This window comes from Callospermophilus lateralis, chromosome 8 (genome assembly GCF_048772815.1).
Source record: "Callospermophilus lateralis isolate mCalLat2 chromosome 8, mCalLat2.hap1, whole genome shotgun sequence".
Taxonomy (NCBI): domain Eukaryota; kingdom Metazoa; phylum Chordata; class Mammalia; order Rodentia; family Sciuridae; genus Callospermophilus; species Callospermophilus lateralis.
Genome location: NC_135312.1, coordinates 104856190 through 104875577, shown reverse-complemented (window position 1 = coordinate 104875577; position 19388 = coordinate 104856190). Strand labels below are relative to the sequence as shown.

General features: G+C 32.6%; 1 protein-coding gene across 3 annotated transcripts in view; it reads right to left on the bottom strand.

Annotated features, from left to right (window-relative positions):
* The window catches only part of Fstl5 (follistatin like 5), a 722640-nt gene that overhangs the window by 347586 nt on the left and 355666 nt on the right, over nt 1–19388 (bottom strand). For all 3 annotated transcript variants that reach the window (XM_076864750.2, XM_076864751.2, XM_076864749.2), the window contains exon 5: nt 14984–15104. In XM_076864750.2, coding sequence (XP_076720865.1) covers nt 14984–15104 — 121 coding nt within the window. The remainder of the gene's footprint in view (nt 1–14983; nt 15105–19388) is intronic.

The following is a 19388-nucleotide window of genomic DNA, read 5'->3' as shown; positions in this document are numbered from 1 at the left end:
GATGTGGCAGTATCCCTGTAGTATGTTGATTTTAAGTCCTTTGGGTATAGACCAAGGAGAGGGATCGCTAGGTCAAATGGTGGTTCTATTCCCAGATTACCAAGGAATCTCCATACTGCTTTCTATAATGGCTTCACCAATTTTCAGTCCCACCAGCAATGTATGAGCGTACATTTTTTTCCTCCACATCCTCATCAACACTTATTGTTATTTATCTTCATAATAGCTGTCATTCTGACTGGAGTGACATGATATCTTTGAGTAGTTTTGATTTGCATTTCTCGAATTGTTACAGATGATGAACATTTTTTCATATATTTGTTGATTGATTGTATATTCTCTTCTGAGAAGTGTCTGTTCAGGTCCCTGGCCCATTTATTGATTGAGTTATTTGGTTTTTTTTGGTGCTTAGGTTTTTAGTTCTGTATATACCCTAAAGATTATATATCTGATGTATGAGGGATAAAAATTTGCTCCCAGGATGTAGGCTCTCTGCTCACCTCACAGATAGTTTCTTTTGCTGAGAAGAAACTTTTTAGTTTGAATTCATCCCATTTATTGATTCTTAGTTTTAATTATTGCACTATAGGAATCATATTAAGGAATTTGGGGCCTAATCCCCCATGATAAAAATTAGAGCCTACTTTTTCTTCTTAGATGGAGAGTCTCTGGTTTAATTCGTAGGTCCTTGACCCACTTTGTGTTAATTTTGTGCATGGTGAGAGATAGAGGTTTAATTTCATTTTGTTGCATATGGATTTCCAGTTTTCCCAGCACAATTTGTTGAAGCTGCTATCTTTTCTCCAATGCATGTTTTTAGCACCTTTGTCTAATATAAGATAATTGTAATTTTGTGGGTTAGTCTCTGTGTCCTCTATTCTGTACCATTGATCTACCAGTCTGTTTTGCTGTCAATGCCATGCTGTTTTTATTACTAATACTCTGTAGTATAGCTTAAGATCTGGTGTTGTGATGCCACATGTTTCACCACGTTTCTTGCTAAATATTGCTTTAGCTACTCTGGGTCTCTTAATTTTCCAGGTGAAGTTCATGATTGCTTTTTCTATTTCTATGAGAAATGTCATTTCAATTTTGATTGGAATTGCATTAAATCTGTATAGTGCTTTTGGAAGTATGGTCATTTTGATAATATTAATTCTGCCTATCCAAGAGGAAGGTATATTTTTCCATCTTCTAAGGTCTTCTTTGAATTCCTTTTTTAGGGTTCTGTGATTTTCATTATATAGATCTTTTGTTAACTTGATTCCCAATGATTTTATTTTATTTTTTGAGGCCATTATAAATGAGGTAGTTTTCTTCATTTCACTTTCTGTGGATTTGTCACTGATATACAGAAATGCCTTTGATTTATGGATGTTGATTTTATATCCTGCTACTTTGCTGAATTCTTTTACTAGTTCTAGAAGTTTTCTGGTGGAACTTTTAGGGTCTTCTAGGTATAGAATCTATCATCAGCAATTAGTGCCAATTTGAGTTCTTCTTTTCTTATGTGTATCTCCTTAATTTCTTTCATCTGTCTAATTGCTAGGGCCAGTGTTTCAAGAACTATGTTAAATAGAAGCGGTAAAAGAGGGCATCCTTGTCTTGTTCCAAGTTTTAGAGGGAATGCCTTCAATTTTTTCTCCATTTAGAATGATGTTGACCTGGGGCTTAGCATAGATAGTGTTTATGATGTCGAGATATGCTACTGTTATCCTTAATTTTTCTAGTATTTTGAACATGAGGGGTGCTGTATTTTGTCAAATGCTTTTTCTACATCTATTGAGATGATCATATGATTCTTATATTTAAGTCTGTTGATGTGATTAATTACCTTTATTGATTTCTGTATGTTGAACCAACTGTGCATCCCTGGGATGAATCCCACTTGATCGTGCTGTATGCTCTTTTAGATATGTTTTTGTATTCGATTTGCCAGAATTTTATTGAGAATTTTTGCATCTATGTTCATTAGAGGTATTGATCTGTAGTTTTCTTTTTGATTTTTTTTTTTTTTTTGCCAGGGTTTTGAATCAGGGTAATATTGGCCTCATAGAATGAGTTTAGAAGTGCTCCCACTTTTTCTATTTCCTGAAATAAATTAAAGAGTATGGTAATAGCTCATCTTTAAAGTTCTTGTAGAACTCTGTGTTATCTGATCCTGGGCTTTTCTTGGTTGATAGACTTATGATGGTGTTCTATTTCATCACTTGAAATTGATCTGTTTAAATTGTGTATATCATCCTGATTTAATTTGGGAAAAATATACGACTCTAGAAATTTGTCGATGCCTTCTATATTTTCTATTTTTTTTGGAGTACAAGTTTTCAAAATAATTTCTAATTATCGTCTGTATTTCTAAAGTGTCTATTGTGATATTTCCTTTTTCATCATGTATGTTAGTAATTTTAGTTTTCTTTCTCCTTCTCTTCATTAGCATGGCTAAGGGTCTGACAAATTTATTTATTTTTTCAAAGAACCAACCGTTTGTTTTGTCAATTCTTTCAATTGTTTCTTTTGTTTCAATTTCTTTGATTTCAGCTCTGATTTTAATTATTTCCTGTCTTCTACTTCTTTTGGTGTTGATTTGTTCTTCTTTTATTAGGGCTTTGAGATGTAATGTTAAGTCATTTATTTGTTGACTTTTTCTTCTTCTAAGTAATGATCTCTATGCAATGAACTTTCCTCTTAGAACTGCTTTCACAGTGTCCTAAAGATTTTGATATGTTGTGTGTGTGATCTCATTCACCTCTAAAAATACTTTAATCTCCTCCTTGATGTCTTCTGCAACCCATTGTTCATTCAGTAGCATATTATTTAGTCTCTAGGCATTAGAGTGGATTTTATTTCTTATTTTATTATTGATTTCTAATTTCATTCCATTATGATCTGATAGAATTCAAAGTAGTATCTCTAGTTTTTTGTATTTGCTAAGAGTTGCTTTGTGACATAGTATATGGTCTATTTTAGAGAAGGATCCATGTGCTGCTGAGAAGAAAGTATATTCTCTAATTGAAGGATTAAATATTCTATATATGTCAATTAAGTCTAAGTTATTAATTATATTATTCATTTCTATATTTTCTTTGTCTAGCTTTTGTTTGGAAGATCTATCTATTGATAAAAGAGGTGTGTTAAAGTCACCCAAATTATTGTTTTGTGGTCTATTTGACTCTTGAACTTGAGAAGAGTTTGTTTGATGAACATATATGCTCTATTGTTTGGGGCATATATATTTATAACTGTTAAGTCTTATTGATGTATGGTTCCCTTGAGCAGTATGTAGTGTCCTTATTTATCCTTTTTGATTGACTTTAGTTTGAAGTCTACTTTATTTGATATGAGGATGGAAATGCCTGCTTGCTTCCACAGTCCATGTGACTGGTATAATTTTTCCCAACCCTTCACCTTCTGTCCGTGGATGTATTTTCCTATGAGTCCTTTGGAGGCAGTATATTGTTGGGTCTTTTTTTTAGGGGGGGGGGACCCAATCAGGTAGTCTATGTCTTTTAATTGGTGATTTTAGGCCATTAACATTCAGAATTATTATTGAGACATGATTTGTATTCTCAGTCAAATATTTTTGGTATTTAACAAGACTTGGTTTCTCCTCTGATTAGATTTTCCTTTAGTATAATACCTCCCTCAGTTGGTTTTCATCATTGTTTTTTATCTCCTCTTCTTGGAATATTTTGCTGTGGATGTTCTCTAGTGCAGGCTTTCTATTTGTAAATTCTTTTAACTTTTGTTTTTCATGGAAGGTTTTTATTTCATCATCAAATATAAAGCTTAGTTTTACTGGATATAAGATTCTTGGTTGGCCTCCATTATCTTCCAGAGCTTGGTATATGTTGTTCCACGATCCTCTGAATTTGAGGGTCCAGGTTGAAAAATCTACTGGGATACGAAAATGTCTCACCCTATATGTGATCTCATTCCTCTCTCTTGTGGTTTTTAAGATTCTATCCTTATTCTGTATGCTAGGCATTTTCATTATAATGTGCCTTTGTATAGATCTGTTGTAGTTTTGTACATTTGGTGTCTTGTAATCCTCTTGTATTTGGTTTTTCGATTCGTTCTTCATGTTGGGAAATTTTCTGATATTATCTCATTGAGGAGATTGTTCATTTCTTTGGTTTGAAACTCTGTTTCTTCCCCTATCTCTTTTGATGCTGGCCCATAATTCTTGGTTGTTCTGTTCTTGCTTCTTACTATCATCTCTGTGTGATCAACTTTATTTTCCAGATTGTATACTTTGTCTTCAATATTCTTTCTTCCAAGTTATGCTTTCTGTTGAGTTTTTATTTGGTTTATTGTATCTTTCATTTCAAGGATTTCTGACTTTTTTTTTTCAGAGTCTCTGTCTCTCTCTTGAAATAATCTTTTGCTACCTGTATTTGCTCTCTTATCTTTTTGTTGGCATGATCAATTTTTGCATGTATTTGCTCATTTAGGTCATTCTTTAATTCACAGATCATTTTAATTATGAACCTTCTGAACTCCTTCTCTGTCATTTCATCAACTTTGCTGTCCCTGGGTTCTGTTATTGTAGTATCCTGGTTTGCTAGGGGCACTTTCCTCCCTTGTTTTTTCATGTTGTCTATGTGTCTTCCTTTCTTGGAGCATGGATCTGAGATATTACACATTCCTCTCTGTATTCTTGTAGTAACCATGCAGACTGTCTGCACCTCACTTTGATGTTGGGCTTCCAGACTCTGCAGGTGCCCCTCAATGTATTTTACTGCATCTAAAGGTTGTGGCAGCAATAGCCGAGGTAACTCGAGATAATAGTTAAGGTGCCCCAAGATGGAAGCAATGTGTTACGGAGATGGGCTGAAAGGGTGGGCCTCACACTCCCTTTGGGATGCCTGCTCTGAGATGGCATCTGCTTCTAGGCCCTGTCTACTGTCAAAAAATTAGGGGCTGCTGTGTGGGGAAGGCTATGGCAATGATTGCAGTGTATCAAGATGGAAGTTAGACTTAGACTCCTAAATGTGTGGGGGGTGAACTCAGACCTACCCTGGACCTGGGTAGATGGATCTGGTATTGGCCTTGGCTCCTGCAACAGTCTGCTGGTCAGAAGGGGCGGTCCTGCACCAGAGGCTAGGTTCTGGAAGGTGTCTGCCCCACTAATGGAGGGGTGGACTTGGGCCTCCTATGAGCCTGGGTTCCACGCAGGCTGGTGAGTGGTCTCTTTACTGTCTTTAAAATATCTATAAAAGGAATTCAGGCCATGTTACTTCCATCAAAGTAACATGGCCTGAATTCTGTAAGTGTGTTTATGTACATGGCACACACCTTGTTGAACACTAATATAAGTGTACATATATTTATCTTCATTGTAGCCATTCTGATGTATTGCAAAACATGTCAGTATTTTTATAAGTATTAAATAATTATTAGGTTATGTTGAGTGTTTATATTAATTTCTCTAGGGTTCTCAGAGGTAGCAAAAGTCAAAAGCTACATTTATTATTTCAGAGAAAATGAATATAAAAATATTAGTCCCTGTGGCATTTAAGGTTGAACAAGTTCCCTAAATATTGTTTCACTGCTAACCTTTGGACTAAAATAACTGAAGAGTGAGAGTGACTTTACTCCCTGATTGAATATAGTTTTGCACTAGAACACTTATATGATTGGTGCATTTTCCTTTTTTATGTAAACAACAACAACAACAAATAAATCATTGGTTAATACAGAAAAATTATTTAAAACCTCAGAAAAATATTTTAAAACATGGTGTGTACAGGATATATGCTATTTAAAGGATTATAGATAACGCAATATTTGAGAAATATTAGAATATGTTGGTATTATATATTGTATTATTGAACTATTTTTTTCTGTTTTTTTTTTCAATTTTTTGTTTTGTTTGGTTTTGATTTTTTAGGTGCTGGGAATACAACCCAGGGTCTCATGAATGCTAGGTAAGCAGTCTATCACTTACTTAAAACTCTAGACCTTTGATTTATTTTAAAAAGAAGTATCCTTTTATGTAGAATAAATATGTGTGTTGCATAGAGAAAGCAGATACAGATAATATATTATTACACAATATATTACATTATACTATAATACTTATATTATCACATGGTTATGTGCATGTAACTTTTTGAAAGTGGTGGAGATAAAAGATTGCTTTAATGAGGGAGCAGATCAGTAGCAGCTTAAAAAGCAATGAAACAATATCTATATTTTAAATTATATGCAACTATGTTTTTAAATATTATCTTCGATTTCAATTTTTTTAAAAGTATTAAAATTTCTTAAACATGTATGATCTCATATATTGAAAAAGTTTTGAATTTATATTTTATAATAATATTAATCTTAAAGGCCTCCCTGAAAGATCACTGGGCAGAACAAATTCTCATTAAAAAAAAAACTTATAACTGAAAAATGTAAACATAATGCATTCTCCCAGAAAAACCAGGGGAAGACAACTCAGAAAACTAGTATAAAGATGACACAGTATATTCAAATGGTTTTTAAATTGTTAAAAAATAATTGTTCATTAAAAATTAAACTCCTGTAGTAGAAATGCCTTTTGGAAATTTGAGATACTTTAAAATAAATCTAAGAAAGAAGATGCAAGTATTTGTCTTTTTATATCTGACATATTCCACTTAGCATAGTGATCTTAAATTCCAAAGTCAATTAGAATATATAACATAATTTTGAAAGCCTGAGAAAAGTGGTGGGGAGGGGGAATGGAGTGAAATGGATAAAGGATATCAAACACAGTTATATAGAAATAATAAGTTCCAGTGTTCTACAGCACAATAGGGTGACTATAGTTAACAAAAATCTACTATATAGGTTTTAAATACCAAAAGAGAGGAGCTTAAAGTCTCCAAACACAAAGTAATGATAATAAGGTGGAAACATTAATTACCCTGATTTGATCAGGACATATATTTACATGTATTGAAATATTGTACTGTGCCATAAAAAGTACAATTATTTAATGTGTGTTTTTTTAAATGTTTAAAGGAAAAGAAATGTTAGTTACCCTGATTTCATCATTGCACACTGTATACAATGTATCAATTAATAACTTTGAACACATACATTTGTAAAATTAAATTTTTTTAATTAAACAAAATAAAGCTAAATCTTTGTGCCACACTATAGCAATTGTAATTCCCAAAGAGATCAGTTGGAGGCAACAGTGTAGCTGGTGTCCTGTACAGTACAGCCAAGAAACAGAAGTTGCTGGGGAAATAGAAATAAGATCACATGGCAATTAAGTGGCTTACACATTTTGGCAGGACATGCCATCCAAATAGAATCAGGACCACACAACAGGGCTATGCAAGATTCAGTTCAAGGAGTCTTTGAGTAATTGATATAAAGAACATGGGATTATTAAAGCCAAAGTAACAGTGATTTACAAAAATGACGTAAGAGTCTGAAAACAAAAGCCTAAGGCAGATCGTACTGCAGAATATTATGCTGTGATCGGTAGGAAGTAGATTAAGTCAGATGCACTGTTATGACTGACAAGACATGTTACAGTGCAGAAAATGAGAGTGATTGGTTGTTTCCCAGTTTATTGTTTTTATTTCAATTTTACTTTGAGTCAGAAAAAATACCTACTCTATATTTGTTTGACAAAACAGCAAGTACATTAAGAACTAAATATAAATGTTTCACTGGAAATGAAAGAGAAGCTGAAATGTCTAATCATATTTCCTTTTAGAATTATATATAATTAGATCAGTAGGCAGAATTTGCCATTGAAAGATCAGTGTGTGGAGAATGCCAGTGGCTATAGGTTTAATGAGAATGTAGGGGCAGAACTGTGACAGCAGATAAAGGTCATTTTAACAATGGAAAGTCAGAGACTAGGCAGAGGACGAGGCCATCTCAAATGGAAAGAATCTAACACTTTTCTTCTTAAATTTTGGTACTGCCTCTCTTGCTCCCTTTCTATTAACAGTTAGTGTATAAAATTATTTTGTTTCAAAGCAAGAAATTATTCTTTTGTAATGCATGTTTGTAGGCTGGACCTCAGCAATTATTTTGAACAGTCTTTTCTCACAGAGCAGCAGTAACAAAGTGGAAACTACCCACAGGCCAATGGTGCAAATGGTACTGTGGTGTTTATCAAAATGGTCAGGCAATTTCTATAGACTCTTAACATAGTAAGTTATAATCAAAAGACAAAATGTGCATTATTAGTTATATAATCCAATTCTGTAGTATAAGAACTATTCCTTAAATTTTTCAGTTAATTAAAGTTACTGCAGGTTTTCACATTGCAAAGATCTGTGTCTGGGGTATTTGGTAAGTACTGTATTAACATCCAACATAATCTAACATGTTTCCCAAGTCAGAGAAAACTTAGAATTTTTCATGGTTCTTACAGTTGTATGTATGTATTTTGTCTTTCAGAGATAATATATGAGCACTGTCCCCAGAGACTAGTTTACTTGTCCTGATAAACTCTGTTGTTAAATATAGTAAAGATATGTAAAAGTGAAAAATCATAATGTATAAATCCATAAATTATGACAAATTGAAGATGTATGAAATCACTTGCAGTTAAATGAATAAAAAAAAAAAAGAAAAAGAAGTTATCAGCACCATAGATGACCTTCTTCCCCTGTGTTGTTTCTAATCTGTCCCCTTTTCTTCTCCCTCAAAGGCTACGATCATATAAAATTATAAGACTATACATGAGGTTTAGTTGTTTTAAATTTTATCTAAATAACTCATAACTTTATGGGCACCTATATATACTGCTTCATCCAAAATTATTGTTCATTTGATTGTGTCACATCCAGACTCCCAACCAACATCACTTTTGCTTCTACACTTATATTTCTACTAAAAGTGCTAATGGCCAAAGTTATCAATGACTTCCTCAATGGAAAATTCAAATTTCTTTTGTATCCTCCAACTAGTCTATAATATTTTGTCGTAGCAGCCCATTAAAACAGTACTCAGCTACGCTTTTGCTCATTTCTTCTCTCTTTACATTCTCCCTTTGAGGAACACAATTCAATTTGTAGCTTTGTACTCCATATCACTATTGCTAGCCCAGGTCTCCTACTTGAGTTTTGGGCCACAATATTCTCCATTCAGATCTTTCTCTTTAATATGGCAGTATGTGCACATTTACTTCAATGCCTTTCCCAAACCTTTTTTTGTGTGTGTGTCTTTATAATGAATAGCATCACTGTTCAGTTTAATATGCAAACTAGGAAATCAGGCAATACTCTTGATTTCTTACATCTCTTAATACTCTTTCTAACATCTACATCTAACCACTCACCAATTCAAAATGATTGAGCTTATTAAATGTTTTACAGATATGGCCACCTCCTGCTATTTTTGCTATCTCTGCATTAGATTTGGCCCCAACATCTTTAACCTTTAATGGAAGTATTCTTAATTTTGCTCACTAAAACCTGCTATTTTTCTCAAGAAGATTTATTCATCCACTAATGATCTAATATCAATGAAGGTTAATGTAATATTCATTTCTTATTGTTCTGCTTATTACATGGTTCCAATAAGTAATATTTTAGTATATAAATTATGATTTCCTAGAAAAAATGAATTTCTTTTTTTATAATGTGATTTTCAAATCTATATTTTACTAAGAAGTGTTTTATGTAAAGAGCAATGACATTTTGGATATAATTATGAATAATTATGTGATTTTAAATAACTGTACCATGTTTTTTCAGCATTTTAGAATTTTAAAATCTCAGTTATCTCTTTAAGAAAGGAAAGCAATAGAGATATTATACAATTAGTGTAAATACAATGTTCACAGCTGATGTATTATTCCTCCAATAACCTATTTTTGTGCTCAGTAGAAATATATCTTCTTTTGAATTTTTCTAAGATAAAAAGATCATTTTGAAATAATAGGGATTTACTTAGGTGTGACATTAAAAGCTGAACACTCTAAAATACTTACATGTCCTAAAGTTTATGCATCTGGTCTAGGGAATTTATAACAATTTATAACAGTTTAATAGGAACTTGGGAATTTAAACAAATTACCCAAACTTCTCATTCCATTTAATGTTTTGATTTAGTACCACAAAGACATTTATTATTGAACTCAGGAAATAAGGTACATAAATAGCATTTCCAAAACAAATATTCCTTATCCATATAGGTAATTATACAGTTCCTATTTATCTAGAAAATCCAAGTGAAAACAATTCATTTCTAAAATCAATAATTATGTAACATCACTTCATTACCTTAATTGAGTCTCATTGCCAGAAATAAGTAAATATAGACATTTATTTGAGCATCACTTCTGAAAGGAAATTTGTCAATTTAGGGTAGTCATCTTGTCTGATCAAAAATCACCTATATTTCTCTATTGATTTATATCAGAAATTTGGTATTTTATTCAGATAACAATCTTACACAGTCCCTAATTTCATGTGGGAAAAAATAAAACACTATTTTGCTAAAATAATTCATTTTTAATTCTGTAAAAAAAACCTTTTTAATGTAAGTTGTGCACACTTTACAAAAAAATTTCATGACAATAAAATGCCAGGGTGAGGGGCATGTATCACCTAACCAGAAGAATTAGTATTTCCTCTAAATATTAAAAACTGTGTCATTGACCTCACTTACTATTTATTGGATCCCATTAAATTGGTATTCAACTTTGATAATCAAACAAGGTGCTTGAAGTGCTTGATGTTCACCCTCAGTATTTATTTAAAATATCTTAGTAAAATTCATAAGATTTTTAGTAAATGCCAAAAATCCTGGCAAAAGTTAAGAATAATTGACCTTTCAATGTCTATAAGAGATTACTAAATTAATGTGTCTTCTACACAAAGAAAAATTATATTTTATAAAAAAACCTTATTATTTTAATAACATGGTGATTGTGTAATAATAGTACTTGATTGTGTCTTTTTTTAACGATTAACTGTTTTCTGTTTGCAACCTATGCTTTACTTCTTTTTTATATTATATTGGAAAAAATAATGAACTAATTCAAGAAATCTGAATCTACTATAAACAACTAGTGGTTATAAAAAGTATTCTTAATCTGCCTGTGTTTATTTTGTTCTTCAGGATATTCACTTAGTGCTTTTTAAATTCTCTATGCTTCATGTTATGAATTATGTGGGAGAATGCATCATAGATATGAAAAAAATGCTTACATATTTTATTCTAAACATACATGTCATTTTTATCATCTGTTTGAAATTACATATTCCTAGGGGAAAAGGCACCTATCTTTTAAGCTAGGTTGACTATCACAATGCTCTATATACAAAGGTACTTACTTAATACATGATTTTTAATGTATTGCTTTTCATTATTTCTATATATTTTTGACTCATGATGTGTTAGTATATTGGAACTGGGTAGCTTTCTAAAATAATGTTCTTAAATAAAACCTGTCGCTAAACTTTACAAAATCCAAGTGTTCAATTACAAGGGATCTTTACAGATGGAGAGAAAGAAATAGAGATGTATTTAAAATTCATATTTCAGTAAAAATACTTATTCACTAATTAAGACACAATCCACACAAGTCAAAATCCTTATATCTAAGGGGATATTACATAGTTTACTACCTGATTTAAATAACATTGTAACACTGAAATTGGAATATAGCTTGTACTTGTTGAAACCACCAGGAATTTTGAAGTATCCCTTTTAACTGTAACATTGCTTAGAAAAATATGTCCTCTACATAACTATATGAACATTTTATGGGATTTGCTCTCAATTATCCAGAAACAAAACAAAACCCAGCAACTCATGATTGCTAATTGCCAAGTACATTTGTTACCTAACATCTCTTTATTTCTCTGAATATTGCAAATTTAACCTTTAATGTCATACATATCTTTAAAACAATTACAAAATCATTAAAATATTCATTAAATTCATTGCATTCAGTATAATAATTTTCATAAAATTATAGTTACATTACTTTCTAATAGTTAATGAATTTACATAAATTTTCTTCTATTTAAATCACAGATTCCTATAATATCAGTGGGTTGTTTTCTTTTCTTCCTTCCTTCCTTTTTTTTTTTTTTTTTTCTTGTGGTACTGGTGATTAAAGTCAGGGGTACTCGACCACTAGGCTACATCCTCAGCACATTTGATTTTGAGGAGAAAGGTCTCAATAAGTTGCCCATGGTGGCCTCAACCTTGTGATTCTCCTGCCTCAGGCTTTAGGATCTATGGGATTGCAGTGGTGTGCCACCAGGACCAGATTTTTGTTTCTTGTAATATTCTGCTTTACTATTTCTTTATTCAACTAATTTATTTATTATTTTGAAATTGTAAATTTTAATTTATCAGATTATGTAAATTAAAGTGTACTCCCTTGTCAACATCAAATCATTTCCCAAAACATAGTATCATTTCTCCCCATGAAAGATACAAAGCAGCAGCATTCTAGGCAAGATTCTTGTTTACTGATGTGGTCAGGAGTCATTGTTCAAACTTTGCTGGCTATCATGAAATTAACATGTTATCCACATTTGTTATGTTTTTTTTTCTTTTTTTTTTTTTTTACCATTTCACTACTAATAACTCTGTTTTGAATAAAAATCTTTCAGATGAGGTAGAGAGGGAAGATGGGAGGGGAGGGAAGGGGGGATAGTAGGGGATAGGAAAGGTAGCAGAATACAACAGTCACTAATATGCCATTATGTAAAAATGTGAATGTGTAACCGATGTGATTCTGCAATTTGTATTTGGGGTAAAAATGGGAGTTCATAACCCACTTGAGTCAAATGTATGAAAGATGATATGTCATGAGCTTTGTAATGTTTTGAACAACCAATAAAAAAAAATCTTTCACCAAATTTTCATTTAATACTCTTGTTGATGCTGAATAAACTGTATATCATAGAAGTTATTTCCACTTTTTGTTATAGATTTTAACTGGTTTTGTTGTTGTTGTTGTTATTTTCAGTTATACATGACAGCAGAGTATATATTGAGATATTTAAACAAACATGAAGTACATCTTATTAGTATCCCAGTCTTGTGGTTGTACATGATATAGAGATTCACTACAGGGTATTTATTATAATTCATGTATTGCCTTGGTGTGAAGTTGGAATAATAGTTGAAAGATTAGATTGCTATTTTAACAAAATATATCATAAAATAACAAAAATAATTTATCTATTTTAATAGAACTTCAAACTGGGACTGTATTGCACTTGGAGTAGTAGTTGTTGTTGTTGTTGTTTTGTTTTGTTTTTAATGCCCCAGAAATGTCAGGAACCTGACTTTTCATATCTGCTGTTCTTGCTGCCCAATACCATTTACTAATCTTCCAAATTTCACAGCCACTTATCCTGAGAACTAAATTAATTGCTGCCCCCTCCATAATGACATCTTAATTCCTAAAACAAAAGATTATTTTCTCAACTCAATATTTTATGTAGGTCTTTCTATAACATTTAAATCCTTCTATCTTGAGTTATATTATTATATGATATATACTACAGCATTTGTATTGTATGTGTACATAATTTTCTCCTTGATAAACAATAATATTTTCTTTCTGCTCCTTTCCCTTCCTGAGCATACAAAATAATTCCATCTATTGTGTAATGATTGTGAAAAACACAGACTTCATTATTAGCTTGACAAAGGTTTGCTTATAAATTTATCAATTTATTTCTTAATCTGTATTTTAGTTTCCTTATATAAACATAGGAGGCTCATACTGTTTTATTATTGTTATTTAAAAATATTCTAGTCTTATAAAATCCTATGAAAGGCCCAAGAATTTCCTGAGTCACCCTGTCTTATATTCTGTCTTCTAATTTAATGCACACATGCAATTGTATTAAATTCCAAGAGCATGTTGATACCTAGTCTTAAACTTTATAACCACCAACGATTTCTCATATATTATTTTGATTATTATATTGGTATCAATATTCATAAAATATGTTTTAACAGAAACTCAAATAGAAATTCATCATGTGATAAGAAATCAATTTATATGAATTTTTAAGTGTAGTAGATTAAATTTTACAATATTGGTCAACTTGATAGGCCAGATGGCAAAGGCAAAATATATATACTACTTCTTCCTGCTTCATGTCTTCTTGGAAAGATATATATGCACCCATTGTTGATGTATAAATGTGTGTGTATGTGTGTGTATGTATCTCTCTCTCTATCTATCTCTCTCTATATATATATAGAGAGGGGGGGACGGTGGGGAAAGGGGAAATGGAGAGAGAGATCTCATACTGATATCAGATGCTGGATTGAATTGCTTCCTGTTTAACTGTGCTTCTTCGGTGACTTTCAAATACCAACTAGCTAATTTACTTTTGTTTTTACTTTCTCTAGTATGAAGCTCCTAATTATTTGTTTTATGTTTGTTTGTTTCTTAATCCTTTCTCTTTGAATTATTTTTAAAGACTAACTTGATAAGAAATCCATGTTATCCAACCTATCTTCATAACTCCTTTTCATAAAGAACACTTTAAGATACATTTAAGCAACACAAACATGTAAATCATTCCAAATTTTTAATGTAAATATAATATTTTATTCTTATAAAAGAATGAGCAATTCTAAAGAGCAATAGATCTTCAAATGCATACAAACCAAATCTGATAATACATTTTGTTTCTAAATGAAGCTTAAAACCAACACTGTATAAATAAATTGTTTTGACATATGGTGAAAATTGGTCAAGTGCTGCTCCTATTCCTAGATAATCTTGAAATCAACATTGTTTACCCAGTGTCTTAAACTGAAATCACTAAGAACTGGTGGTATCCAAGGTTATCAACTATTTCCAACTGTTCATTTTTCAGCTACTACGTCCCTTAGCTTTTATGTCAGTACAGCCAGAAACTTAAATTCTCTCAATTATATCACTTCTCTTAAGAAACAGCTTGTACTCTAAGATCAGGCTAACATACCATATTGTGTAAAACAACAGGAAAAATAACAAAATAAATTAAAGACTGAATCTGGTACTCACGGAATGCTCTATAAAATTCTTCAAGAGCCAGGTGCTTGTCATCGTTAGAATCATCATACTTCAGTAGATCATACAAAGTACAATCAAAAAGATCCTTGCCAAGTTCTTCCTGTTTTATCACCTGACAAACAAAGTACAACCATATTTTCATATCTGTCTTGCATTTCTATATAATTAATTATATTAATAATCACATCATAGACCACTCTAAATATGTAGTAGGGCAAATTAATCAACCTATGAAAAATCCATTATCAATTACTGAAATTTTATTTTAAACCATTTCAAAGTTTTAAAGTTAAGATGCATACTTAGAATTCTCTGTAAACTTTCTAGTATAAAAGTTTCACAGTAGGACCCAATGAATCAGAACATTTTGTATTTCACTCATTTACTTTGCTGCATTTTTACTGACTCAAGGAAATACCAACACACACACAAAAAATCACACCCTGTGTCTTGGTGACCTATGTCAAAATAAAACAGTGCTCTTTCTCAACAAAATAGCAAGGAAGTTTGTGCCAACTTTCTTCCTCATATTTTTTGTGAAAACGAAATTAGATTTTTTTTTTTCTCTCTATTAAACTCCTCCCCAGCTGGACGTTAAGTCATTTGGGACTGTGCATGACTCCCTTGGTCACAAAAGAGCTATTAAGCAAATGACTGTTTCCAGGAGCAAGATAGAATTAATGCACCAATTGATGATGAAAATCTATCCAAGCGTGGGTGAAGAAAATCATCAAACTGCCTTTCTATTCTGTGCTCAGTCCCATGAACTGAGGCTGTAGCTTTTTTATACTCTGCTGATTTTGACTATTGCCTGTCATATAACAGAACTTCTCCAGACTTTTCAGACATTTCTATTCATTGTGGGTAGCTGCATAGCTGTGTTCATGGTCTTTCCGTCTTTCATATTCTCCCACATAGAGGCAGTAATTCATATTACTTGAAGATGTGCATCACAATATTTTTGTTGTTTTGTTTTGTTTTGTTTTGTTTTAAAGGTGGTTCTGTGTATTCAAAAAAAGTCTCTGAAGTCAGACACCTCTGTAATCAGATCATGCCAATGTCACTTAATAACTCTCTAACTTCTGGCAAATTATTTGACCTTTCCTTAATTAGAAAATGAATGTGAAGATGACCCCCCCACCAACACACACACATACACACACATACAAAAAATAATAATCAAGTTTAAGACAACATACAGTAGACACTCAAAAGTGATTATTTGAAATTAAAATGAGTGATTCTTTGTAGAATGAGCATCTTGAAATAACTCACTGCAGACTTCCAGACACCACTTTGTGTGTGTTGTGGCTGTGCATCACAATGGGTTATGATTTCCTTGGGTAAAGCATAGCATTTCAGACATTATAATATCAATGGAAAATTACTGATGCCATTTTTTCAGAAGAAGCTATAACAGTTGTGAGACAATTTTTAACCCTTTTTGGAATACTTCCATGTTGAAAATTTGTTTACACAAGTCACATTGAGTGTGCACAAACTGTCAAGGAATCTCAGCATATGAGTCACTAGAGTCCCTTAAGCAGTGATTAGTACTGATAGCAGATAAACTGCTAAATAGAACCCATACAAATTGAATTCTCTATTCTTGCATATGATATTAAAATTTTATTGACTAGGCTGATACTTTCTACCTTAGAGGGGAAAAATGCAAAAGGTTTTTCAGGTTTAATGCTCGTTGTAAAGAGATACTGTGGATGGTGAGTATTAAACCACATATTTTTACATAGTCCAACTGGAAGAATTAGCAAAGCTACTAATGACTGAAGCCATCTCTCCAATAAGCCTATTGGGAAAACAAAATCCTGCTTTTCTATTTAGAAAGCAGCAGAGCTTTCAGTCATTCTCCATCTGTTATTGGTTAGATGACAGAAAATGACTTTTCCTGGGGACTGGGAGTGGGGCCATTATATTTGATCTTACCTCACTCTGCTCTTTCTAAAGATCTGCAGTGCTGAAACTGTGGTAATAATTAGATGTAGTGATACCAGAATTTGGTCAGGTATTTTAATATTTTAGTGACCTTTATTTTCATAGTTATTTATAAATGGGGATAAAATAGAGAGTTGGGGAAAAGCTTTTCTCATTTGCTGCTTCATAGTTTTCTCTAATAGCTTATTACTCAAATTAAATTCATGTATTAAACCAAGAGAACAAACCTCTAAATTTTTCCTTGATTGGTGGATCTTGCATTGTCTAACTAGGTCTTATTCTGATCTTGATCTTGATTTGATCATGATTGTACTGCTGTAGCTGGGCATACTATTTTGATGAATGTATGCTACAGTTTGGTTCCTGAATGTACCCCCAAGGCCCATTATTGAAGTTTGGTCTTTAGCTTATGGTGCTATTACAAGGTAGTAGAACATTAGGAGATGGGGCTTTGTAGAAAGAAATCGGGTTATTTGGGGTTTTCCCTTGAAGTGGATAACAGTACCTTAGGCCCTAAATGATTCCCTTGTTTGCTTCCTCACCACCATGAGGTGAGCAGCATTATCCTATCATGTGTTCTCTGCCTTGTAGTACTCTTCCAACAGCAATGGACCAATGGAACATGGGCTGAAACTTCTGAAACTGTGAGCCAAAATAAACCTTTCATCCTTAGGAGTTGGTTATATCAGGTATTTGCTAGCATGATCAGAAGATAACTTAACTAACACAATGTACCCCAGAGATCATGATCCTGGTCATTAAGCTTTGGGAAAACTATAGTGAAGCATGTCCATTAACAGACAGGAGTAATACATTCTCTCATTCATTAATATTCCAAGTGATTACTTTTGTTCATTTATCCCAAATTTGGTGAATGACACAACTCACTTAAAACATAATTTCTGAAACTATTTTCCTCCTTTGGCTTCTTGATGGGAAGCTTTGGCACAGTCTGCCGTAATACTAATGAAGGAGATAATTTCCTATGAATTTTCCTTCTTTTTAAATGACTTTATTGAGATATAATTGATACACACAAAATGCTGCACATACTTAATGTATCCAGTTCAATGAGTTTGTATGACCTTTTAATCAGTATGGAAAAAATTGCTTTAATTTTCTTGAGTTTTGATAGCTGTAAAGTGTTTGCCTGACTGTTGAGAACAAAGTACGATGGAATATATTAGTATATTTCCTTCTCCAGTATGTAATATAACTCTTTGGCATAGTGATCCAAATATGTAGGGCCTTGGTAACTTCCTGCAGTTCTTTCATTTATTGTCTGGGCACTGGTTCCAAAAACTTCTCATTTTGAGGATCCTCAAAATGCATGTATTCTTTCTAAAGTAACAATTGATGACAGAGCCAGACACACTGAATTTATTGAAATGTAAATAATTTTTAATCATGCCTCAGTCAAGGAGGCCAATCATAATTGCATTTAGTGCACATTGTAAAATAGTGAAGATAATCCCAAACTCCTTCAAGGTAGACAAAAATTTTAAAAATCCATTATTTTCCTGACCTGATGTCAGGTTGCATGATTCTTTGACTCCATACAGGTTAGGACAAGGTTGAAGCAATAGCAGAATGTTTTGCATCAGGACAGCTCAAACACTCAGCATTCCAGAGAGGGTGCATACTTAATTTCAATATTGCAGAGCTGTCAAAGTTGCATAAGTACTGTCATAACTCAGAGATGACTCAATGCTTAGAGACTATATTCTTTCCATCCCAAAATAAACAACAAGAGCAAAACCCAACTATCTCTCCCCAAGATAAAGTATTCTCCTTTCCATTCTCCTTCAATCATTTGGTCAACCATCTATATAAGATATCATTTTTTACTCCTTACTACATGCCAGCCACTGTCCCAGGTTCTGAAAACACAGAAGGCAAGAAGATAGACAAAAAAACAGTGTCCAATGGGGAGGGGCAAAGCAGATTGTGGAATAAGACCACCAAGGAAAGTTGCCCCAATTTAAGCACCTGTTCATACCAACAAAAAAATAAATAAATAAAAGAAAGAAAAGAAATCATTCACAAAAGTTAACACAACCAGATAAGACAAAATGGTAACTGATTTTGGCATAATCATAAGCAAAGAAACACTCAGAAAGGAAAGACTTAACCTTGCCCAACTCCAAGTAATATGAAATGAAGAAAAATGCCTTTGACATGGGAAAGAGAAAGGGAATAAAGAGCAGGCATTAGACTCAGAACTCAGTACCAAGCTGGTACTGGGAAATCCAGTACTGTGCTGAGCACCATAGACTCTGACTCCAGTTAGCATTGGCAGTCAAGGGACTGACTCTACTATTTCTCTCCTGACTTCAGATGTTACAGCACAGAGAATGATCCCATGCACTGAAGCATAAGGTAGGTAAGTAAACAGAATTTTTTGCCTCAAAACTCCTTTCCAGGCCCACATAGTGAACTATAA